The sequence below is a fragment of the Sardina pilchardus genome, chromosome 24 (assembly GCF_963854185.1).
Source record: "Sardina pilchardus chromosome 24, fSarPil1.1, whole genome shotgun sequence".
In the NCBI taxonomy this organism is placed as follows: domain Eukaryota; kingdom Metazoa; phylum Chordata; class Actinopteri; order Clupeiformes; family Clupeidae; genus Sardina; species Sardina pilchardus.
This window is the reverse complement of record NC_085017.1, coordinates 6,404,337-6,429,649: the sequence shown is the minus strand read 5'-3', so window position 1 is coordinate 6,429,649 and position 25,313 is coordinate 6,404,337. Positions and strand designations below refer to the sequence as shown.

General features: G+C 45.6%; 3 protein-coding genes across 7 annotated transcripts in view; 1 reads left to right on the top strand and 2 right to left on the bottom strand.

Moving 5' to 3' along the window:
* The window catches only part of smad10a (SMAD family member 10a), a 33,674-nt gene extending 27,457 nt beyond the window's left edge, over positions 1-6,217 (bottom strand). For 3 of the 4 annotated variants that reach the window (XR_009937254.1, XM_062530227.1, XM_062530229.1), the window contains exons 1-2: positions 6,031-6,217; positions 3,552-3,792 (exon numbers count right to left, since the gene is read on the bottom strand). Coding sequence is in view for 3 of the 4 variants with exons in the window: in XM_062530227.1 (XP_062386211.1) it covers positions 3,552-3,788 (237 nt within the window). In the remaining variant the exon portion in view is untranslated. The remainder of the gene's footprint in view (positions 1-3,551; positions 3,793-6,030) is intronic. The other variant, XM_062530228.1, reaches the window with a different exon arrangement.
* A 1,747-nt stretch (positions 6,218-7,964) lies between these two features.
* snapin (SNAP associated protein) lies at positions 7,965-11,085 on the bottom strand. Its single transcript, XM_062529803.1, has 4 exons — positions 10,934-11,085; positions 9,701-9,747; positions 9,474-9,592; positions 7,965-8,950 (listed from the first exon to the last, which is right to left on the bottom strand). Exons 1-4 carry the CDS (start codon positions 11,080-11,082, stop codon positions 8,843-8,845), a joined length of 423 nt encoding a protein of 140 aa, XP_062385787.1. The 5' UTR covers positions 11,083-11,085; the 3' UTR covers positions 7,965-8,842.
* Positions 11,086-11,120: 35 nt separating this feature from the next.
* On the top strand, positions 11,121-24,733 carry chtopa (chromatin target of PRMT1a). 2 transcript variants are annotated; one of them, XM_062529802.1, is made up of 6 exons: positions 11,121-11,461; positions 11,954-12,045; positions 13,970-14,120; positions 16,438-16,684; positions 23,344-23,487; positions 23,879-24,733. In XM_062529802.1, exons 2-6 carry the CDS (start codon positions 11,981-11,983, stop codon positions 24,094-24,096), a joined length of 825 nt encoding a protein of 274 aa, XP_062385786.1. In that variant the 5' UTR covers positions 11,121-11,461; positions 11,954-11,980; the 3' UTR covers positions 24,097-24,733. The 2 variants fall into 2 exon arrangements, with proteins under 2 accessions (XP_062385786.1, XP_062385785.1); XM_062529801.1 differs by having other exon boundaries at positions 13,970-14,135.
* The last annotated feature ends 580 nt before the right edge of the window (positions 24,734-25,313 follow it).

Here is a 25,313-nt window from a genome sequence, read left to right as displayed (position 1 = left end):
TGTCTCTCATTCCATCTCAATCTCTCTCTCTCTCTCTCTCTCTGAGGGCTTCCCCTGTGCCTGATGGTGGACGCATGGCTAGGAGAGGGAGTCCTCCTCCCCTGGTCAGGCGTTGGCAGGCCCGTCGGCCTGGCTCTGACCCAAGCCCATGTTAGCAGAGCTTCTGTTTGGCACCGGGGCCGAGGCTCAGAGGAAACCATGTGTTGCCCAGTGGCATTAGCAACAATAATAATACCCTCCTCTCCTCACACACACACACACACACACACACACACACACACACACACACACACACACAGGCACAGACACACACACAGAGACACACACACAGACACACACACACACAGAAACACAAACGCACACACACACACACACACACACACACACACACACACACACACACACAGACACAGACACAGACACAGACACAGACACACACACAAACACACACACACACACACACACACACACACACACACAGAGACACACACACAGAAACACAAACGCACACACACACACACACCTCCCCTCACCCCAGCACAACCACTGGCCCTCTGGAGGATGGAGGCGTTTTTTTTTCCCAGTGTGGCAGTGGACTGGGAGAGCTGCTGCGCTGCTCTGCGCTGCTCTGCTCTGCGTCATCACACTTTAAAGGTGGCCTTGGCCTCAGAGGAACTTCATAAGGAGAGCGCTTCTCATTCACATTTCACTCACGGCTGCTCAGGGTCAGTTTTTGTCCTTAGTCATAAAATCCTCCATAGCCTCTTGCACTTCACAGACTTCAGGCGTTGCCCAAAAAGAGCTTTTATTTCAACATGGTGGAGTGGACGGCACTGACCTTCTCAAGTTGACCACATTAGAGTCTCATGTTGAGGCTTCAGTGTACTATTGGGACAGCCATCTTTAGTGCACTATTGGGACAGTTATATTCAGTGTACTACTGGGACAGTCATGTGTGTACTATTGGGACAGACATGTGTAGTGTACTATCAGGATAGTCATGTGTAGTGTACTATTGGGACAGACATAGTGCACTATTGGGACAGACATGTTTAGTGTACTATTGGGACAGTCATGTTCAGTGTACTATTGGGACAGTCATGTGTACAATTGGGACAGACATGTGTAGTGTACTATTGGAACAGACATGTGTAGTGTACTATTGGGACAGACATGTGAAGTGTACTATTGGGACAGTCATGTTCAGTGTATTCGGTCGTTAAGTCCGACGTCACAGACCCAGCAGCTATTTTGTGAAAAGACGTTTATTAGCGCAGACAGACGGGTTTTGCTACTTGTAAACTTTGTCATCACCACCTTCGTTTTAACGGTTTTAAAACAAAATTGCTAAACTTTAACAAAGTAATCACTGTAGCTATGCAGCCAGATGATATATGAATGGGTAACGTCCAGGCTTCCGCGAAAAATATAGATTTGATTAGGTTGAGGCAACAAGTCTGTATAAGATGACAATTTTCTTAAAGGCTAGTCAGAATAGCGGAAAATAATAGTTTATTTTACTGTCTATGGAGAATAACATGTGAGTTTGAAAGCCGTTGGACCCGGAAAACTATTTATTATCCCATTATTACATCATCACTTAATAACCGAATCATTGGGATAGTCATGTGTACTATTGGGAGTCATATTAAGTGTACTATTGGGACAGTAATGTTCAGTGTACTATTGGGACAGACATGTGTAGTGTACTATTGGGACAGTCAGGTTCAGTGTACTGTTGGGATAGACATGTTTAGTGTACCATTCGCAAGGAATAGGTGCGCTCAACTCAAGGATTTTAGGCGCGTAAACAAAGGAAGCACTGGATAAAACAAAAAAGGAAACACACTCCCAAGCTTTCACTCGTTTAATAGTTATGAAAGCATGTCACAAGACGCATGCGTTTCGGCCTATGCCGTCTTCAGTGTACTATTGTGTGTACTACAGTGTACTATTGGGACAGCCATGTTTAGTGTACTATTGGGACAGTCATGTTCAGTGTACTATTGGGACAGTCCTGTCGAGGCTGCTGAAACGAAGAAAACAATGATGCAACGCTAGTCTGTACCGCACAAACTACCAGCAGCCGGGTATTAGAGTCAACGGCACCATCAAATCTGCCAGAAACACTCATTTAACACCAAATTTAAACAGCACAGGAAAAGTCCTCAGCATGAACTGCAGTGCGTTAGCTCAACGCTCCCTAAACGCCACACTTTAGTTCACAAGTGCATTAGTGCACAAGACACTTTACTCACGGAGTGACTTTGCACTTTGCCTGGTGTTTAAACTAGGAACCTCTGACGCTGACAGAAAACCCCCCACCCCCTACGATGAAATGATACCAATGATGAAATGACACTGAGGATGAAATGATACTGGTGATGAAATGGCGGCTGTAGGTACTGCTACTATAAATGGGTATATCTTTGCCCAGTATTCAAATTAGGGCCCTCTGACTCAGACACTACGGTGAAACGATGAAAAGCTAGCGTGCTGCAGACACTGCCACTGCTCGTGGGGGTATGCGTGGATAACAGCTGTTGTTTGGACTTGAACACGTACACTTGTACTCGGGCAGAGCCTGATATGTGTACAATTCAATAGCAAACAGCAGAGCTGCAAATTGCCATGAGGATTGTTGTTGACCATTAATATCCAACGTTTCAGAATGTACAGTTCTCACCGGCAACCCCCCCATGCCTTGAGCAGGATCAGACATGGCTAGATGGACAGACCACTGGGAATGATCGACTGCAAGACCATTCCAATATCCGGCACACACAACACAGTCAACAGTGCATGCACCCGAGTACTGCTCAAGTTATCCAATCCTATTGCAACCCCTACTATTGTATTCAAGCATCTACTCAGGCACTAAATATGGCCTTGTAACAATATGTATTTGACATTTCGCCAGTATACTATTTTAAGATTTACAGTTGTGTGTTCAATTCCCTGCTGTCTGTTGCTCTGTGGAGACTGGCTTTGTAATAACTGACATATGTAAGTCGCTTTGGAGAAAATATCAGCCAAATGAATGAATGGATAAGTAAACAGTTAGATAGATAGATAGATAGATAGATAAATAGATCGAGAGTACAGTAATTTCCTGTCTATTAGCCACATTGTGTATAAGCCGCAGGACAGTGTTTTATGCAAGTAAAAAAAAAAAAACATGTAAATACCATAACTGCCTCCATGTATTAACTTCCTAGCTGAAGAAATCTTGCAAAATCAATGTATAAGCCACGGCTAATAGTTGGGAAATTACGATAGATAGCTAGATAGATGGGATGGTTGATAGAAAGATAGATAGATAGATACAGTAGATAGATAGATAGATAGAGACTACGGCAGATAGATAGATGGGATGGTCGATAGAAAGATAGATAGATAGATAGATAGATAGATAGAGAGTACGGTAGATAGATAGATAGATGGGATGGTCGATAGAAAGATAGATAGATAGATAGATAGATATATATATAGATAGATAGATAGAGAGTACGGTAGATAGATAGATAGATGGGATGGTGGCTGTGGCTCACCTGCAGCCGGCCGTCGAGCGTCCTCTGGATGGTGACGCACTTGCTGGGGTGGACGCCATTGGTGGTGATGGCGGTGATGAGGGAGTCCAGCTCGTCCTTCTTCTCTTTGAGCTTCTTGACCAGGCTCTCGATGGCGCGCTTGGCGAAGCCCTCGTTCTCGCCGCCCTGCCTGTGGCACATCAGGCTGTGCACGATACTCAGGCACGCATCGTTGCTGTTGGGGGGGTTCACCGACATCCTGCTGCGCCACACACACACACACACACACACACACACACACACACACACACATACACACATACACACATACACACATATACACAAACGCACACACACACACACACACACACACACACACACACACACACACACACACACACACACACACACACACACACACACACACACACAAACACACACACAAACACACACACACACACACACACACACACACACACACACACACACACACACACAGGGGAACAAACACACAAGAAAGAAAGGAGAGACAGGGGATAGAGACATTAACAAGAGGACCAGGAAGCAGAGGAAGGACAGATGTTGAGCGTAAACGAGCGGCGAAAAGACACACACAGTAAGAACAGAGTATGCATGTTGTACACTGTGTACAGGCTACAGGGTTACGGGTATGCAGGGGAACATGTCCATCACAAGAGAGCTCTGTACAGTGTGCACACCACACACACACACCAAACCTGACCTCCGTGTCCCACGAGAGCACGGAGACAAGAGAGAGAGCACAGGCTCACAGTATCATGGAGGAGTACATGAAGACAAGAACACATCAAACAATAGAGTCTGAGCAGTCTAGAGCACATAGGCACACTGGAATCCAAAACAGCGGGAGAATATAGGCCTGGTTATAAGAGTGTAACAAAGGCAGAAATCCGAGGTCAGAAAACGACAGACGTTGGAGTGTTGTATGACTATCGCTGTCAGTAAACGAGGGCCCCTCAACCCACTTCCTTAATTTGCAAGGGTTGAAAGGTCATTTGAACTGAGGCTGGTGGCAGTGGATGAATGGCCTGCCTAGGGGAATGCAAACTAAGCGCTCTGTCTGTCTGTCTGTCTGTCCCCGGCTGTCTGTCTCTCTGTCCCTGGCTGTCTGTGTGTCTGTCCCCAGCTGTCTGACTCTCTGCACCAGCCTGCACTGCCACTGGCAGGACTGCTGAATTGTCTCTTTCAGCCCTGACTGCCCCCGTCCTAGGGCGACATCTGATATGATCCAGCCCATCATTTCATGGGCGAACTGCTCTCCATCCCATCGTCACGGTTGTCAGCGAGTGTCCTCACACACACACACACACATTCGCACATTTGGTCTTGCATATTAGCTAGGCTACAGTATACCAATGGGTCCTCACTTGATCGTTTAGGCCTACTTTTTAAATGCCAGGACACTCCTAGACAGCAGTGGACTCGGCTCTCTAACGTGCAGGTCCAGGATTGGCCCAGATTTGTTCAGCTACGTGTCGGCTGCCACCAAGGCGCTGTTTGGTTGGCGCACCATGGGCAACTTGAAACAAACAAACAAACAAACACCAACCAAATGCAAATATAAAGTAACAACATGATGTGATAGCATGGTAAAATGATAACCTGACCGTGATCTTGATTACCATTTTCAGGGTCATCACTGAATAAGATTATAGCCAGGGTGGGACTGTAATATGATCACCTAGGGCTATCTACCCCAGGATATATGATCCTGTTTATCACAGAACACATTCTGCTTATATTCTAAGTGGAACAGGTGAACCCGTGCACCCACCTCTGAATTAAATCAGCTCTGTCGTGACATGGTTAAGTTCATATACAACTTCATTCATCCCACAAGCGTGGCCTGTGGTCCGTTGGGATAATTGCGTTCAGTTAACTGTTATTAAATTTCGGAGAGGTAGAAAAGTGAGGTCTGTTTACTCCACTGCGGACAAGCGAATGCAGCGATAGCCTACCATATTTGGACATATCACGTCATCGAGTCTGCCGTCTAATTTCACGAGGTCCCAATATGAAAACTACAACTGGGGACAAGTCTTTAACGACACATATCAAGTTATAAACATGCCAATTTGTGTCGAGACGTTTTTGTGCAATGTAGGCTAACGTTAAACGATCTACGCAAATCAAATCAAATTCAAACACACGGAAGGAGTGTACAAGGAGGGTAAACTGACAGTGCCTAACGTATAGCTACCGTCGATAGATGACCAGGGCTTTGTCACGAATAGACAAAATAGCCAACAGCCAACAATAGTGTATTATCAAAGTATCTGGTGTTATCAAAGCGAACAATGTGAGCGGCGGACACACCTCCGCCAAGGGCTATCGCATCCAGTCTGGATTTGACAAGGGGGAATATACCCTCCTCCCTAGTCCTCAGCTTCTTATTAGGTCCTCTCGGATGTCTGTCGCGACAAAAACAACCCTCACATTTCACCAAATCGCTCTTACTTACACATCTGTAGGGGTGCTGGGGGACGATGTGGAGTAGAAGGATAACGTGGACTGGTGAGGTAGTGGCTAGGCTATCCGAATCCCCTTCCCCCTCCTCCCAAACTATCCGTCTCTATCCAAGTCGATACCAGACTCTATCAGCCTCGCTGTCTCGGCTCGTGCATCCTGCTCGCTCTCCCGATGCCTCTCGCTCTCTCCCTGGACTCGGTACAATAACAAAAGCGGGCAGACGTTATGCGTGTGAGCGTCTCGCCAGGCTTCAGCCAATGGGGATTCCGGTCTCAGAGGGACAGCGCCTCTCAACCAATAGCGGCGCTGCTCTCACGGCTGGGCCCCCGGGCCGAGGTCTGTCTGGGTCGCGTCTAGATTGACATATCGGCGCGACTGTTTTTTTAAGGTGGCGCCGCCAAGATTTCCCCGCCCCTTGTCCGGCCCACCCGCCCCCCCCTACCCGGCTCGCTTGGTCCCCTCTCGGCTTTCAACCCCTGCCGCTCGTAGCCCACTCTGGCCGTGGCAGATTGATCTTCATCTTGAAGATGGAGGTTTTTTTTTTTTAATTTTTACATTTTTTTGTACTTCATCGAATAGATTATAGCAATTGCAGTTGTCTAAAAGTTGTCCGCAGTTATCTAACAAAGTTGTCACTTTGTTACTTTGTAATAATAATTAGGCCTACAATAGGCTATTATTACACTATAATAATATCGTAATATTATAGAAATGTCCATGTATCTTCACAGATCTTAAATAAAACATATAATCTTCTGCAATCTTCTTCATGGAAGGGTAAAATATAGCGTATATTATCTTACACACTTAATAGGCCAGCGTTACACATAATACACCAAGCCTGTTCAAAAAAACTCTATTTCACCACAAAGGGAGCTGTAATCACATTCACACACAGGTCACATATCTCTACATGCCTTGTTATACAGACCCGCCTGATTGAACCTGAATTTTCTCCTTTTTTTCCAGATAGGTCTACAAGATCCCACATGCGCACACCTGAATTATAAAACATGCTCATCTTGGCCAAAGCTGGAATGCAGAGCAGTCTCAATGACTTAAATTCCCCAGAATTCATCACAAGCAAAGCGTTGCCCTTGAAGCTGCTCATCCACCGATAACATCTGGTTTGATAATTTTGCCATCAGCATGTCTGAGTTCCACCTCCACTGTTCTGAGTTCTTTTTGTCTGGGCTGGGCATCTTTTGACCTCTCTCCTAAACGTCTCCTTCGTCTCCCCCTTTCTTGCCCAGTCCGAGAGGTCACCCTGAGCTGCCCCCAGCTCTTCTCTTCTTACAAAACATTCTTTATTTACATTGGAGGCGCGCATACCTCGCATTTTACTCCAGATTCAATTAACCCAGCCGGCCTCCCTGTCTACAGCACTCAAGGTGAAGGATCCCTAGTGAGAAATGCCTCCAATAGAATGTTGTGGCAGGTCAGTTACTTTTTTTGTAAAAAAAAAAGTTAACCATTTTATGATGCTGTTGCCTTAACCAATGTCTGGCTGGACAGATGAGCAATGGGGTGTATACTACGGAGCGAGATCAGATTAACTTTGGAACAATAGCACAGAAGATCTCTAGAAGAACACGGCACCGAGCCTCTATTGTTTCAAAAGTGAAGTGCTCTTTTGAAACCAGCGCCTGAAGTTACATGGATAAGCCAGTTAGCTCCCTTTGCAGTAAAGTCCTCAGACTGCCACCATCCCATCATGCCGACTTGTTAAATTCAATGTCTGCTTCCTTTGGTCTTAACAACAGAGGGAGTGCAACTCTCTGTTCATCTACACTGGGTCACTAAATAATACATGCGCATAGGGCAGAGCACTGCGTACACAATGCACTGTACCCCAACAACATCATCCGGCCCTAACCTGTATGGCTAAATCGTTGAGATTGTGAAATAACTTAAGCATGCTGCAAGTTTTGGTCATGAAATACTTTTATTGTGCAATATTTGTATCAATGCTCATTTATCTTCCATTGATCCTTCCCAAGCTGACTGACACATATACTTTAACACCTTCAACAACAAGAGACAGGCATGTGTGAAGGCATGACGACATGATGGAAACAAAACGAGGCTGACTAATAAGTCATCGATGACCAGCAGGACAGCAAAACAGCAGCTTGAGAGCAAACCAAACAGCTGAAAACAAACACCTCGGTGGAGCACTGCCCAGAAACACACACCATAACTGTGTGAGCCTTCGCACTGTTTCAACAGATTACAACCTGAAAAATGTCATTGTTAAAGAATCTCTACAAACTGAGACAGTATTTCATGTAAGACTCTGTTCCACACACATGGGACACAGATCACACTGGCTTAGCAGAACGGTACATCATGCATGCACATCCTGAATCAAATTAAAGTTAATCAGCATTATTAAACAAGCTGCCAAAAAACACAAATACCCCTTTCTACAACATTTAGCTGTTCACAACTCCCTCTTGTGGCAAAATACAATATCCCAAATGATGAAGTTTAACATTGCTAATTCTAAGGTCATGGAAATACATTTTAAAACAGCTATGTCACTGTTTCAAAATAGATCACCATGTCACAGCCACACATGCGCTACCCGGGCAACCAGCAAGCACATGGTTGAGTTTTTCAACAGTGACACAGTCCATGGTCAGAATTCTTTGTGTCTGCCGCCCTCTAGTGGCTCATCTATGTCAGGTCACACGGTGTTAAAGCGCCCGAAAAGCTCATTGCGAGCCTGCTGGGGGTTTAAAAACTCAGGAAAGGGTATTAGGGTGCAATCTCAGTCTCTGGAGGTGAGAAGATGAACCGCATCAAGGCTTGCTGGGCGAGCGAGGTGTGAATGCACCCGACGTCTCGAGCATGGTCTTCCTGCGTGCCGTTTCCTTGGCAACGTTGTGGTTGAGCCGCCGCAAACGCTCCTTTAAAGAGAAATGGAGATGGTTCAAACAGTAAATGAAGTGTGTCATTAGATGCTTGGGAGACTGTCTGCAATGACCAAAGAAGAAGATGCCTGTGCCCATGTCCACTGAAACTGTTAAATTGCAACTGAACGATTCAAAATGTTATTTGAAGAAAACATTGAGCATTAGACAGCAAAATGGTATCCACTCTGTAAATAGACATATAGACTGACAGACGGACATTTAGATAGATATGATTAGCTTGATTAGATAGCTTGATTGGGTCTACAGCACCAGGACCCTAGCTGTGGTGCTAACCCATAGCATATTTACATTGTGTACTTGTACTGGTGTTCATTAATATGCACTGTCCTCATCTAAATAAACAATAATAATTTTACAAAAAAAACCACATTAAGGTTCATGACCTTGAACAGATAAAACTTGCAGCTTGATTGATATTAACTTTGAATATCCAGAGGGAATTTTAGGAATGTTTAGTGCACTGTTAAAAACGTCTCACGGGAATAATTTCACAAACCTGTGCATTCTGCAGAATGTTGTTGACCAGTACCACTCTGCGTCGCGCATTCAGCAGTTTCTTGACATATGGGTCCAGGTCTAGCGCCACCTTCTGGTGTTCATTGATTCTACACAATTCTAAATAGAGAGAGAGGTGTCTCAGAAGTGCACACATAGAGTGATTCAAATATAATTGGCTATAAAATGCACATAAATGAAAGTTTCAGCAACCTAAACCCAACTTACCTGTAGCCAAATTGTCAATATGTTCCCGTAGCTCTACTTGGCTCTCTCTAGTGACAGAAATACAATAACACATACCGTAGGTTATCTAGCCTACCTACACAATTTGATAGTGCTGTGCAAAACTCTTACATCCACCTTACATATTTTGCTGGAGCAGAATGTGTTTATGTTGCTCACTACTTTCATTAAAATACCATAATGTCATAATAAGACAATACAATATTCAGAATTTAAAATGTAGCAAAAAAAGCTTTTGCCCTGGTTCCAATCCAAATATCAGTCTTAGGGTCTTAGGGGGGGGGGGGCTGTTGATGGAGCTGTACTTCCCCACCCAGGCCACAGTCAGGCATGCCCTGTCCTGCCTTGCCTTGCCCTGCCTAGCCCACTATAGACTGGCAGATCCAGCTGTGATGGTCTCTCCAGCTGCTTTCCTCACTGACTGTGGCTCATCCAGAAGCCGATCCTGTGGTGTAAAGCGCATCTCAACAGAATGTCATGCAGAGAGCCAACCTTAGGTGTATCGAACATATTCTGTGGCCCCTCGTAGTCTCTGTTAGCCTTAATGAGACTGTGATGGGGATCATGCGATCAGCTGCTACCTTCACTGTGGCTCACCTTGAAACAGACCCTGTGGTCTACCGTACAGTTTTATGGCATCTCATAGTCTCTGTTAGCCTCATTTCCCAGTGAAGCTGTCAAGCTGAGCAATGAGCTTTTCCATCACTCAATGAGGTCTTTCAATCTTTCAAAGCATGAACATCTCCTTCCCACTTCACTAATGAATGAAAACCAGAGCCCGAAGACACTATCAATAGCTTCCCCCTTGCGAGATTGGTCGTCATAACACTGAACCACAAATCTTAAGGTGGCCTAGTGCTGGGACCAGAAGTAACGTTAAACCCTTTTGTGTAGCCTACTTCTGGTGGTATTCAATAAAGAGAACAAGACGTGACGTTATAGGTCAGCATCACATTGTTAACGACTCTGCAGAATACAGTACATAACGTAGCATACGATATATTCACATAATGTCATCCTTTCGCTGAAGAGGTGGACACACGAGTAACGTTTAACATTTGTTATTGACATTTCGCCCAGGTTTCGCATCATCACGAGATCGGTCATATGACAGCCAGAATGCTAGCAAGTTAGCGTACTCTGTTGGAAAATGACAAACTAGCATCTTGAGAACATAATGGTTTGCTATCTTGACCTCAGCAACACTGCACATACCTTACTGAGTGCACATGCAAATCGAGCTGCTGGACAGCGGGTTTCAAGAGGTCAAACAGACCTTCGGCTATCGCATCTTTGCCCGAAGGAGTTTCGACTACAGCTAATGCCGCCATGTTTCCTTGTGGCGCATGAGATTCTCGCGACATCTGACGTCGACGTGAACCACTCCATTTTCCTCTTTCGGGTCACACACACATACACAAACCACACACACACACAAGAGATTAGCACCATTTTGTTTTGAATGGGAGGAGAGCAGCAACTGGCCAGTGTAACTCTGTAGATTTCGCCTGTGTTATTCTTACAACTTGTAAAATAACACCAAACGAAAGAACCATTCTCGTGGCGTTGCTTCTGGTTACTGGCAGCGCATTCTTTAGCCGTTGTCGTTCTGGCACCCCGTGATAAGTGGATCGCTACAGAAACGTTAGCAGAGATAAGCTGACTGGCGAGAGAGCACATTCTTTGGCACTTCTGTCTCAAACAGGTCACGTCTCAGCGGTCTCGTCTAGAACATTCTTCCACGTAAGTATTTTATTGTTTCCACTGATTTGGCTGGAGCTATTTTGGTTGATTAGGCATCGGTGTTAGTGTTAGTGTTTAAGTTATGAGTCTTGGTATCCAAGACAACTTGCCAGAGCTATGCTACTAGCATGTTAGACTACATGGTTAAGAAGATTATGTAATGTCATGATCCAGATTGTATAGAGATATGTCATATGACAACGTTAACATCAGCTGTTTGCTATAGCTAAGTTATGTTTCCTTTGGTTGTTGGCGAATCTACGTTTCGTTTCTTGCTAGCTAAGTTAATGTTTCTCGGAGAATGACATGTCTGGGCGTGTCTGTCACACTCAGTCGACGCTAGCTACCTACTTAGCATCGATTGATTGTCATGATGGCTAAGGTATTTGTAAGATATTTGTTGGCGACAGACATCTGTCAAATGTAATGTGGCCTATCTTCTTCTGTTCAAGCTTTTAAGTTTAGTCATTAACGTTACTGTCTCTTTCACAGGACTCTCCCAGCAAGATCGAAGCTAAAATGAGTGCTCCTTCATCTCAAAAAGTCGTGCTGAAAAGCACCACCAAGGTGTCCCTGAACGAGCGGTGAGGCGCCACGCACCCCGACAGCTTTTATTGACGACCTGAAGGGAGAGAGAACACACCTAGAGATACGTAGAGAACCGCGGCAAGATGGCGTTCTTTGGATGTCGCAGAAGGGCCACACCAGACCCGTCATGGACGCTAGAGTGCCCACGTCGTGTGCACTGCTTAGACGAGATGACCCACGGCAGTGGGTGGTCCGGTCATGTAGAAGTAAATGCTTATTGGTACAGGCTGATTGGTAAAGCTGTATGGCTTCGAAATGGCTATAGATGAGCTGCACTTCTCCCCGAGGAGTGAGCGAGCTCTGTTTTAGCAGTGCACACATAAGTGTGTTGAGAGGGTCAAGGTGACCTGGTGGAATGAGGTAAGGTGGTGCCCCAACGTCCAGTGGGCTTCCTTGACCTTGGGAATGGAAAGTTGCAAACATGAGACACCATGGAGGATGTCCAATGGGCCCTCCCCCAGCTTTTCCCTGCCCTCTCACAAACTCTCTCTCTCACACACTCTTCTCTGTCTCTCTCTCTATCTCTCTCTCTTTTTTCTACCCTTACATCATCTCTGCTCTCTTTCCTCCCCTCTTCGACTTCATGTCTCGCACCCCAAACAGAGGCACCCAGTCCTAGCCTGGACGCGACCGTCTCCGACGTCCTCTCGGGGGGGCGTCCATCCCCTCGGGCTCCTGAGAACCCCGGCTGCAGTGTCCCCTCACTGGGCTGGGGAGGCGAGGAGTTGCGGTGCGGCGCGGTCCGGGCTGTAAGAGGCTGGGTGGCCAGACACCCCTCCAGCCCCGGGTCTCCAACCCCTGCAGCCCCCCCTGCTGGGCTGCCCACGGCGGGGCGGAGGCCTGTAAGTGGCAGTCACACTCTCATCCCTCTCTCTCTCTTTTTCTCTCTCTCTCTCTCTCTCTCTCCGCTGCTTCCTCTCTCTCGTTATCTTGCTTTCTCCCTCTGCTCCTTCTACTTTCTTTGTCCCCCCCTCTAATTTTCCACTCATCTGTGTCTCTGTTAGTCTCTCCCTCCCTCCCTCCATCTCCACTTTTCCTGTGTTATCTCATGTTCCAGTCTCATCTGTGTCTCTAATTTTCCAGACTCATCTGTGTCTCTGTTAGTCTCTCCCTCCCTCCCTCCATCTCCACTTTTCCTCCGTTCTCTCATGTTCCAGTCTCATCTGTGTTTCTGCCTGTTAGTCTCTCAACCTCCCTGCCTCTCTCTACTCCCTGCCTCTCCCTCCTTCTCCACTTTTCCTCCTTTCTCTCATGTTCCAGTTTTGAGTCCCCATGTCTGTTAGTCTTGCTTTCTCTGTCTTTGCTCTTTCTCCTCCCTCTCCCTTCCCCCCCGTACCTCTCTATTTTGTCTAAAGTTCTAACAGTGTTTACCTACACTTTTCACTTTCCCTCAGTCCTTCTTTATATCACTTCATCTGTTTTGTTTTTCTCTGAACGACTCGTTCTCTTCTCTCATCTGTCAAACAGTGTCCTCCTCTGCTCTGAGCTCTTCATCTCTCCCTGTGTCGCCGCTGTGTTTTTCCATCATCTCTGCGCAGGGTCTCCCCTGCTCTTTCCTCGTTCTTCTGTCCCATTCTCAGCTCTCTCTATATATGCTGGTTTAGCCGGGGTGTCTAGACTTCACACACAGAGAAAGAGAGAGAGAGATTAAACAAGCAAACAAGCAAATGCAAAAAAACAAAGTGGGCATTGCCTGACTACGCCATGGGCTGCTGTGGCTACGTCCATGGTGTGTGTGTGTGTGTGAAATGATTTGATTTGGAAACCTCCCTCCACTGCCCCCCCTCCTTCCTCTCTTCCCTCTCTCCTCTCCTTCTTCTATCCCCCTCCTTTTCTCTCTCCTCCACCTCCTCTCTCTCTCTCTCTATCCCCCCTCTCTCCTGCTCTTCCCCTGCCCCCCCACCCTTCCCCACCTCCAAGCTTCACAAACATGCTGAAGAGCAAGCAGCCGAGTGCCGTGAGCGTCCGCGCCAGCCTGCAGCAGCAGCACATGGCCAGCGCGCGGAACCGACGCCTGGCGCAGCAGATGGAGAACCGGCCCTCCGTGCAGGCCGCCCTCCACCACAAGCAGGTGGGTCGTCTTCAGGTGAGGCAAGCCCGCCGTCGCCGCAGGGTACGGGTCGGGGGAGACACGGCACGATGTTACGAATGTCCGGATGTCTCGAAGCCCCGGTCACGTATTTACCAATTCCTTCTTTACTCTGTCGTTTGTTTGTCGCTTCAAAAGTTGAAATTTCTTTGCTCCAAGTTACCCAATGGACTATTTGCACAAAATGCTCTCGGTGATCTTGTTTGTGTCCTGTTACGAATGTCCCGAAGACCTGGGGGGTAATTCCAAGTACATGGTTTGGTGACACACCTCTAGTAAGTGGTAAACGGTGTGGACTTCATTCACCTAACAAAACAATGCCATAGGGCTCTTGTTGTAGGAGGTGGAACTCAGTGTGACTCAGGGTGTCCGCGGGGTCTTAAAAAGCCTAAAAAAGTCTAAAATTACACATTATCAATTTTAGGCCTAAAAAATATAGAGATATTTTGCACTGCAAGTCTAAAATTGAGTTTGAGTAATTTAAGACCTACGTTTCAATGCAAAATATCGACAAAGGATTAATGTTTTTTTTTTGTTTTGTTTTACGTCCTTTTCCACGCCGTTCTGTTTTTTTCTTTTTCTGTTATGGTGGCAGTTATGGTCCGTGTAGTTCTACATGACATGTTGCTGTTAGTGGAACGTAATAATAAAACTACAGATGTGAAACGGAAATGTACTGTCGTCACAGGATGCAGGATGATGTCAATTGACCGCAATCTGGCTTGTTATTTCTTTTTTTTAATACTTCGTGAAGGTCCCAGAGGGCCCATGATAGTCTAAAAAAGGTCTAAAAAAGTCTAAAATTGCACTTGTTAAAACCTGCAGACACCCTGGTGTGACTTGGAATATTCCCCTGGGCACATTTTTGGCAATTCTCTCTTCACCTCGCCGTTTGTCGCTTCAAAAGTTGAAATTCGTTTGCTTCAAGTTACCCAATTAACTCCCTTATTAAACTGTTTTAGATATCCAAGGGTATTGTTGAGAAGGTCAGTGTCCTGGGTTAGCTATGGTTTAAAGACGTTTGTTGAATTCGCCCAGTGTCACAGTTTAAAAGTGAAGATGTAAGATGGTGATATTGGATATTGTAAGCTAGTATAGTAAGGTAGTTACTTCAACATCTCGTTTATCTAGCAAGGCTTGTTTGGTCCTTTTAAAACATATGAGTGAGGTAACTGCCTTTGCTGTAGCTAGACACAGGTGTAGTTAAGTGAAGGAAAAAGCTAGAAGACTAAGATGCTAACTATGCTCATGTAATGAAACTGATTTTGTCGCTAACGCTCGTCCACAACACATGCGGTTTGGACACTGTAAGATGATTGAATAGTAGGCTACGCTCATTGACCAGACTGATAAACCCTCCTGTGCTGTTGTCTCAGGGCACCTTTTGACTCTCGTATCAGCAGTCACATGTCGTAGACATGACTCACGTGGGGTGCAAGTGAAATCTGACTGGCGATAGTATTGCTCTATGATGAAACTGAACTGATCAGAGGTTGATGCGTGGGTGGGATTTGAAGAACTCAGCCGTTTCTGTGTCACTCACTGCAGTGTCTGCATTTCAGATGTCTGCCTGCCTGCATGGCCAACCCTGTTACTAACCTCCGTGTTCTGGTAGTAGTACAACATGGCAGGATGCACCGTAATTTCCCCACTATTAGCTGTGGCTTATACATTGATTTTGCTAAATTTCTTCAGCTATGAGGTTAATACGGGGGTGGGCAGTTAATATGGTGTTAATATGGTTTTGTTTCTTTTTACTTGCATAAAATACTGTCCTGTGGCTTATACTCAATGCGGCTTATATGCAGGAAATTACTGTAGTTGTCTTATCCACCTGTGCAGGGCTGAGAAGCGGGCAGGTTTTTAATCTCTCTGGTCACTGAGCACATCAACGTTTTCCCAGTGGTGGGTCAGCAGGGCATTTTGTAGTTGCTGTTGTTGATGTCTGTGTTTTCTGATCTGATGCTGATGGGACACTTAATCATCCAGCACGTAAAACACAGGAGAACAAACAGATTCGTCGCCATACTGTACCCTTTTCCATCCCCTGAGCACACACACACACACACACACACACACACACACACACACACACACACACACACACACACACACACACACACACACACACACACACACACACACACACACACACACACACACACACACACACACACACCACACACACACCACACCACACCTATGCTGACATGCAGAACAACTGGCTATGACTTCAGTAGTTACTCTCCCTGTCTTTACTTACTGTGTGTGTGTGTGTGTGTGTGTTGTCCATCCCCAGAGCCTGAAGCAGCGCCTGGGCAAGAGCAACATCCAGGCGCGTCTGGGCCGGCCGGTGGGCGCCCTGATGATGCGCGGCGCGGCCGGGGGCCGAGGGTTCGGCGGGGGACGCGGCTTCGCTGGCGGTCGGGGCTTCGGCGGGGGACGCGGCTTCGTGGTGGGCGGCCTGAGAGGAGCGGCGCGCGGAGGCCTGCGGGGACGCGGCGGAGGCCGAGGAGTCGGCGTGAGGGGAGCCCTCGTCTTCAGAGGTCAGGCCGCACTCGGACACAGACAGCAGGGGCGCTCGTTTTCGCCCTCTTTTGCTCTCTCTCTCTCTCTCTCTTTCTCTTTCTCTCTTTATCTTTTGGTCATAGATAATGGAGCGCTCTCACTGGAGAGACTAGTAGCAGACTGCAGCACTCAAGTATAGATATTGTTTACCCCCCCCGCCCCACCCCATACAGGGCTGCCCCATCCATGCTACAAAAAAATCAGTCTGTACTTTCTGGATGCTTTATCAGCTTAGCACCGGCGGTGATGCCTTACTTAAAATGTTTTCTATACGCAAGTATACTTGGCCAATAAGCCTGATTTTATATACTTCTAGAGTGTACAGTGGGTACGGGTTGAGAATGCACCTTCTCCCGCGGGACTCCCGAAGAGATCCCGCAGTGCGTCAAGCCGATTTTTTTCGAGGCTAAGGCAATGTACCCAAACAACCACCAGGTGGCAGAAAGTTTCAACTGCATTTAATGATGAAGACCGCATATCCGTCAATAGTCGACTCCTTAATCTCATTGAATCATTAAAATGAAGGTGATGACTGGCGAAATCATTCAAACGACACTTCAATGAACCATTGTTGAAATGAATGAAAATGGTTATAGAAATCGCCTACAGCCAGCGTTATAAGAAATATATAAGTAATAGTTAGTCTTCTTCCGTATTAAACAGATAGTCTACGGGACGCTCGTTCCGTAGGCTATTTTAAGGAACTACTCAATGCAGCGTTTCGTTATAAGAAATATATAAGTAATAGTTAAAGTCTTCTTCTGTATTGAACAGATAGCCTACGGGACGCTCTTTGATCCATATTTTAAGGAACTACTCAATGCACACACACTGGGTAAACTAGCGCGCTACAAACATTAAAATGTCAAATCATATTTATTTCTCTTTGTCGCCATGGTATTGGGGGAAACGCGGAGAGGCGAGATGGTCAGTCCTCGTATTTTTTCTTCGCGTTTCGTTATAAGAAATATATAAGTAATAGTTAAAGTCTTTTTCTTTATTGAACAGATAGCCTATGGGACGCTCTTTGTTCCGTATTTTAAGGAACTACTCAATGCACACACACTGGGTAAACTGGCGCGCTACAAACATTAAAATGTCCAATCATATTTATTTCTCTTTGTCGCCATGATATTGGGGGAAACGCAGAGAGGCGAGATGGTCAGTCCTCGTATTTTTTCTTCGCGTTTCGTTATAAGAAATATATAAGTAAAAGTCTTCTTCTGTATTGAACAGATAGCCTACGGGACGCTCTTTGTTCCGTATTTTAAGGAACTACTCAATGCAAACACACTACAATGCAAAACACACAAAGAAAACACTAAACATATAGCCTACAACTTAATGACACTTTAATGCAGCGTTTCTCAAACTATGGGCCGCGAAACGTGGAGACTGCTGCTGGTCCGCGAGACATGGAGTGAAATTAGGTCCGCTTCATCTGATAATTTGCTGCGCAATTGACCAAGCAACCGCGGACCGACAGAAAAAAAAAGCAAACGTTGCTGCTATCGGGAGGAAATGCTTGCTAATTTGATGTGTTCAAACATAGAGCCATACAATTAGGTGTGTCTGTTATTATGATAATTTTCGAGCATAACTGCTTGTCCATAGCTCAGTGACAGGTGTTAATAGCCTTGCCATAAGCACTGCTGCAGGTGCAGATCAACGAATACAGTAATGTTTTACAACCCAGCTGGTATCCGCTGTTCATTCCGACATATCCCCACTCGGCGGTAGGCCTAGGCCTATTTAACTTTTTTTTTTTTTTTCAAACATGAGGTCATTAATAGGCTATTAATGTCATAACTATATCATTAGGCTTACTATGCATGGCTGTAGGCAGCTTTGAGTCCACTGAGATCTGGACCTCATCGGTTTTGAGAGCTGGAAATGCATGTGTTTGCTAAATATCGGTTGTTGTGCATGTTGCGTTCGCGACTCGGGGAAGTGAAAGCAGTTCTGTAAAGACATTGCAAGTTTTCATGCGCAGCTGTAGCTGATTGTGAAAGCCGATTGGAAATACATAAGTTTAGAGCGAACGTTTCAACTATGTTTGCCATGGTAGACAAAAATACTCAAATAAAACAATAGCCTAAAAAATAACTGCATGCGTAATGGACACGGCTCTATATCCTAAATAATTTTCGAGGTTCGCCATTTGGTAATATGACCTATTCTTACTGACAATAATTTAGATTGAGCACAACTAAAGTTGCACGAAGGCAAAATACAGTCCTAAAAGCCTATTCTATATAGCCTGGCCAATATTGTAGATGTGCAATAAAAGCAGCATTTGCGTGCGTGCTTGCCGGTGAGGTGTAGCCTACAAAAATGAGCATAACATCTGATTATTAAAGTATGGCTATAGGATGGTTGGTTTAAAATTCAAGTGTAGTAAAAAAGTTTGTGCACATCCCCGGTCAAGGTGCAGAACAAGAGTAGGCTAAATCATAAAAAATGGAAAAAGGTTCGCACACTTGAAATCCTTCTTTTTTGATTTTATTTCATTTTCTTTATCACAAAGGAATGACGTTTCGACCGTGTGGTCTTCTTCAGATTAAAATTCAAGTACGTGCGTTATTTAACCCCTCGAGACCGACTGCAGTCTGCTGACACAGCCAGACGACTCTCCCAACCCATTCATTCGTTTTGGCCGATATAACCCATTCATTCGTTTTGTGCGTATATAGATTCCTGCATGCTGAATTACCGTGACCCTTAGCCTACCTTGTGGATGATTTTTTCTCATTGGAATACAGCAGGACAGAATGCCTTTTATCTAACAAACGCAAAAGCTGAGATTGTTGGAAGGACTAGGCTACTCAACAAACTTGTTTTTCGTTTCTGGGAGATCTCGTTATCGTTTTGGATTGTCGAATTTTTATACTTATTGTTTGGACTTATGGACAATGAACTTTGAGGGGTGGTTGTTAGTGCTTTACAAAGCTTTGTGTTAATAAGTGTCGGTCCTCCTATCCTTCAGCTCACTGCGCGATGCAGTTGCGCATAGTGGCCACGAAGTCATTAACTGTTTACGACACAATACATGATATTTGTGTTTTTCGTGTTACTCTTGATTATAATAAGAGGCAAATTGTTACAGGACAACTTAAACTGACTTCCCCAATGCTTCCCCGCAGCACATTACATTTTAATATAGGATGAACAAAGTATATGGACTTGCTATATTAAATCCAGTAACCTAATAATTCTATGTGCCACGTCCGATTTCGCAAGTGATGTAGTAGGCTACGTTTAAACATCGACAAACGTCTGTGAGACTACCCATTTCATGAAGAGCAATTGTCTTGTGCGATCATTCCCCCTCCCCCACACTTGTCTAACCAGTTCACTAGACATTATAGCCTACCTATATGCGCCATTGAGGACGATTGCCTCCCTCCCCCTCTCTCTCGACAGACACTTCCTGACACTAGGGCTCGGGATCATGACATCAAAACTTCGCGGGCACAGCCACATTGGCAGCTTCACTCCTTAGTTTACTATGGATTACTATGGATTTACTCCCGCCTTTTAGTGTGTTCCTGTTACTTAGTTTTTGCCTTCTTGGTCGTATGTTGCTGTGTAGTGGGGTGTAACAGTGCAACCCACGATCGCAAGAGGAAAATAATAAATCGCTACTATATTTCTGCTTCTTGTCTTGTGCATCTGAATGAATGGATATTACGTTCAGTGCGCTACCAAATGGCGGCGATATTCCTAGAGTTCAAGGCGTGTGCCCGAGCCCTATTATGTAAATGTAAAAATGTGTGTGTGTGTGTGTGTGTGTGTGTGTGTGTGTGTGTGTGTGTGTGTGTGTGTGTGTGTGTGTGTGTGTGTGTGTGTGTGTGTGTGTGTGTGTGTGCGCGCGCGCGCTGAACCACGAATTCACATATTAACTTTTCTTTTCAGCAAACATCGCAATCATAAAAAAAATCGCAAAACTTTTTAATAAAATAATGCCTCTTGTCTTAATGGGTTCCGGAGGTTCGTAGAGTAAGTTTTGAACCCCGGTCGCTGACGTGTGATTAAGATGCCTCATCCAGTTACGCCACCGTTCGAGTATCAATATCTTCGCACTTAGCCAAGAAATATAAAGGATTCAGTCAGTCGAGTTCATTTATTCGCAGCATGCACTTGAAACGCCGATCAAAAGTTCTGACATGTTAAACTGACGTTAGTCATTAATTCACCACATGATAAAATGCTGTTATATTGACGCACAGTAGCCCACAGTAGTCTATGTCTATCTCTGAATCAACATGAACATGCATAACGAGATCCATATATTCTAAGTTGCTAGAAACTTCTTTTGCGGAGCTAGGCCTACTACTCGATGGTTACAATGAATCACCCTCACTGCCCTATCGCATATCTGACCATCCATACAATGTTACAAAATGCGCGATCTTCTCCATGCATGTAGCCTATACGGTTATAAGTAAAGTGACATGATAGGCATGTATGCCTATTAAAGATATTTCTGTTAAATACATTTTATTTTCAGTTGTCAAAAGTGGTGGGGACAAAATCTGTGATAAAGTGCTGGGTAAGCTACCCAGCGTCGCCGGTTAAAATGAACATGCCTCCGTTTTAAAATAGCCTATAGGCCTACACATTTCTAAGTATTCCTAGCATAAATGTAGCCTAAATGTCCATCTTGTCCATCTCTTTCGTCTTCGCCTTGACAATAATAGCCTATTCACGGAAATGCGGTTTGTAACCGTAATGAATTAATGAATTAATCTAAGGTTGCCTATCGAGTCTTTCAGGTTGAATTGAAGGCTTCTAAAACCATTTTCATTAATTTCAACAATGGTTTATTGAAACGTCGTTTGATTATAATTTCGCCAGTCATCACCTTCATTTTAATGATTAAATGAGACGGATTAAATGAGACGGATATGCGGAGCATTTCTCTCCCTCTCCATTGACCAAAACGTTGCTCTGGCATCTCTGCTGGACTGACTGAGTTATAGGCTACGTCGAGTGAGAGAGCCAGCTGTGAGGTAGGCTGTAAAACATTCGAAAACTCTGAAACTGCAATCTGACATGCCGAGCGTGATGTCTCTTTTCTCCGCTCGTCACCAGCGCGGTGTCCTCGGGTTTTTCCATGAGCCGAACCTTCAGATTATTAGGGCGGTCTATGTTGCCCCCTTGCGGTTGCAGTTTTCCCGCTGCTTCGGGAGTCCCGATGTGCGGGAAAGAAAGGAGCATTCTCAACCCGTACCATCTGTAGTCTACAGATGAGGTGTTTGTAACTTCACACCGATTTTGTGGAGTGTGCTACAAAACTATCAACCTCTCTGCTGTGAACCAAAAAAAGAGTTAACGTACAGCCCTGCCTTCCCTTCCCCATCCCCTGTGTGTCTGTACAGTGAGAGAGCTGTGCTGTGTTGTATTGAGGGAGCTGTGAGTGTGTGATGAGGTGAGGGTGGTGCTTGAGTGCTGGTGTGTGATGTTGAGCAGGCCAGAGGGCTGTCAGGCTTGAGAGTCCACAGCAGCTGCTCCCTCATGCTGCGCTCTGGCTGAGATCCAGCTGCTGGAGCCCCCAGGGGGGTTTCCGGTGATCGCAGCCCCAGCCTGGACCCTCCTGCTGGGCCTGTCAGCACCTCAGATCACCCCTCCAACACCGCTGCAGGTGGAACTGTCTGTCAGCCAGAGAAATCACCCCTGGTCATTCTACGATGTCATCGCACACATAAACACATTAGTCAGTGCAGTGGTAGACTCCACCTTTGTTTGTTCAACATTATTCATACAGACGAGGTCTATTAATGCATGGCCATGTCCTTGGCTGTGAAGTACTGCTGCTGTGTCGTTATGGGGACAGAGTTTGGAATCTCCCCTCTGTTGTCGTGGTGACTAGCGGAATCTGGAATGGGAATCTGTCCTGGGTGTGTGGAATCAGGCTCTGGGTGCTATTTGTGGAACTCACTTTTGGAACTTGCTTCTGGCTGCTGTTGTTCTCTTGCCAGTGTGATTATGTCATTGTGATGAAAGCAAACAATGAGTGACAAGCTTAGCTGCCCCCCCCCTCCCCTCCCTTGGGCCTTCATGGAAGCACACAAGCAGCTGAGGACTTGAAGGGCCAGTTTTAGGCCCCAAGGTGTTCTGAGCGACGGGTTCTAAACTAGATCTCACTATGCAGGAACAGCTGCTATGCACCCTGGCCCTCTACGGAACAGTTCACAGAACACCAATACCTGTCTTTCTAGCGTAGTCTCCTCTCATTATACCACTTAGGGTCAATTGGAGTTTGATGAGCACAATTTTAGATACTGTTAACTGTGAACTGTAAACTAGCCAAACAGCATCCTTAACAGCACATCTATGTACAGTAAATACATGTATGTACGGAGTTTGGTGAGCACAATTCTAGATATAATGTAATTTAGACTGAGAGCCAGAACCAAAGAACCTCAGTTGGAGAAACAACCTCAGCACGCTAATGTAGTAGGTTATTGTGAAGAGTGTTTAACGTGCGTGTGTGTGTGTGTGTGTGTGTGTGTGTGTGTGTGTGTGTGTGTGTGTGTGTGTGTGTGTGTGTGTGTGTGTGTGTGTGTGTGTGTGTGTGTGTGTGTGTGTGTGTGTGTGTGTGTGTGTGTGTGTGTGTGTGTGTGTGTCTCTGTAGGCATGGGCCAGATGCGAGGCCGGGGTGGCGCTGGGCGAGCAGGCCTGAGGAGGGGCATGCGTCAGCGAGGAGGCGGACCTGGCAGGGGAGCCATTATGATTGGCCGAGGAGCAGGAAGAGGAGGGGCTGGAGCCCGGGGCAGAGGTGAGTAGTGGGTAGTTGCAGACTTCCAAACTCACAGTACTTTACCCTTTATTTAACCAGGGAAAAATCACATTGAGATTTGCATCTGTTGCACAAGTGAGCCCTGGCCAAGAAGGCTGTACACAGCTAACCAAGAGACAACATTGACCAAAGGCCGTAGATAATATTGACCAAAGGCAATAGACAACATTGACACACCTATAGAATAAAAATGAAAACGAATAACTAAAAAAAACAAATCTGGCCAGTGGCACCACATCAATAGAGAATACAAGCATGATAGAAACTGTATTTATAGAAATGTGTCGATGTGAATGAAGTGTGTTCTGAGTGAAGCGTGTTGGGAATGACGCGCGTTGTGAGTGACGCGACGTCCCTTGTTCTCGTGCAGGACGCGGAGGTGGCATGCGCGGTCGCGGGGGATTCGCCGGCCGGGGGGGCCGCGGGCGCGGACGGGGCCGAGGAGCCCTGGGAGGAGGACGCGGTAGCCAGGTGACGCGGGAGCAGCTGGACAACCAGCTGGACGCCTACATGTCCAAGACCAAAGGCCACCTGGACGCAGAGCTGGACGCCTACATGGCCCAGGCTGACCCCGACAGCATGGAGTGACCGTCCCGCCCCCCGTCCCCCCCGTCCCCACCCCATCCAACCCCCCTCCCCCCCCGGGCAGCGAGGGTCGTCCACATCCACAGCTGAAGCAAAGCAGCGTAGACCTGCAGAAAACGCTTAAAGACTTTTACATGAAGATGATTTTTATATCACACACACACACACATGAATATGAATATGAATATATCTCTGAAACTCTCATAAGGTCACACACGCATACGGACACACACACACACACACACAGACACACACCCCACACACCCAGGGGTCTTGGCCATGCTGATATGATGATGCCCGTCTCCCAGGGACTGGTCGGTCCACACACTGCACTGTACACTAATGACACATGGGATTCCTCTAAGTCCACAGTCTAGGCTGTTATACGCAAATGGGGAAAATATATATATTTGTGTGTACACGTTTGTTTTGAATGTTTTATCGGACCATTGGAAGGACTGGATTGGCTGCTGTGTTTCTGTTTGTTATATGACCTGTATGACCTTTGACCTATGACCTGTAATTTTTAACTGTAACAAAGAGGGCAGTATGCTCCCCTCATCCTGCTGTCCCACTCAAAGCAGATTTTTTATTATTATTATTTCTGTTTTTTTTTGTGTGTTTTTTTTTCTTTCTTTTTTTTTTTAAAAAAATAAACTGTTGAGTATTTGGTAGAACCCCAGGTGCTTGGCAGTTAGATGGAATTATTATTATTATGCTTCATTATATTATTATCAGTCAGCAGAATGCTGAGATATCTTTCAGTGTTTTGCTTTGCTCAAAGTATGAAACCTTTCAGAATGACTAAGCAATAACAAAACAATTTAACAGAAAACAAGAAAAACAGTACAGCAATCAGTGACCTGCCATGTAAAGAATTGTGTATATATTTGTTTTCACATAAATAGCCCAGCAGTATGTCCAGTGTGGTTTTACAATACGAATGATTAAAAAAATTAAATGTTTTATGTTGGGCACCCATTAAGGTTAGCAGTTTGATACCTGAAAACGACATCTTAGGCTCTTTGCTCCTGTTGATGTTTACATTGTGTGCGACGTGGAGGGTGGCGTTTGCAGTGCCCTGCAAGCAAGCACCAATCAGGTGATGAAGAGTTGAATGGTGGTATTATTTTCAGATTTTATTTTCCTGACCAATGAAGACTAGAGCAGTCACACACATAAGTTTGATGGGAGATCCCCAAAGATGCTTGTTAATGCCT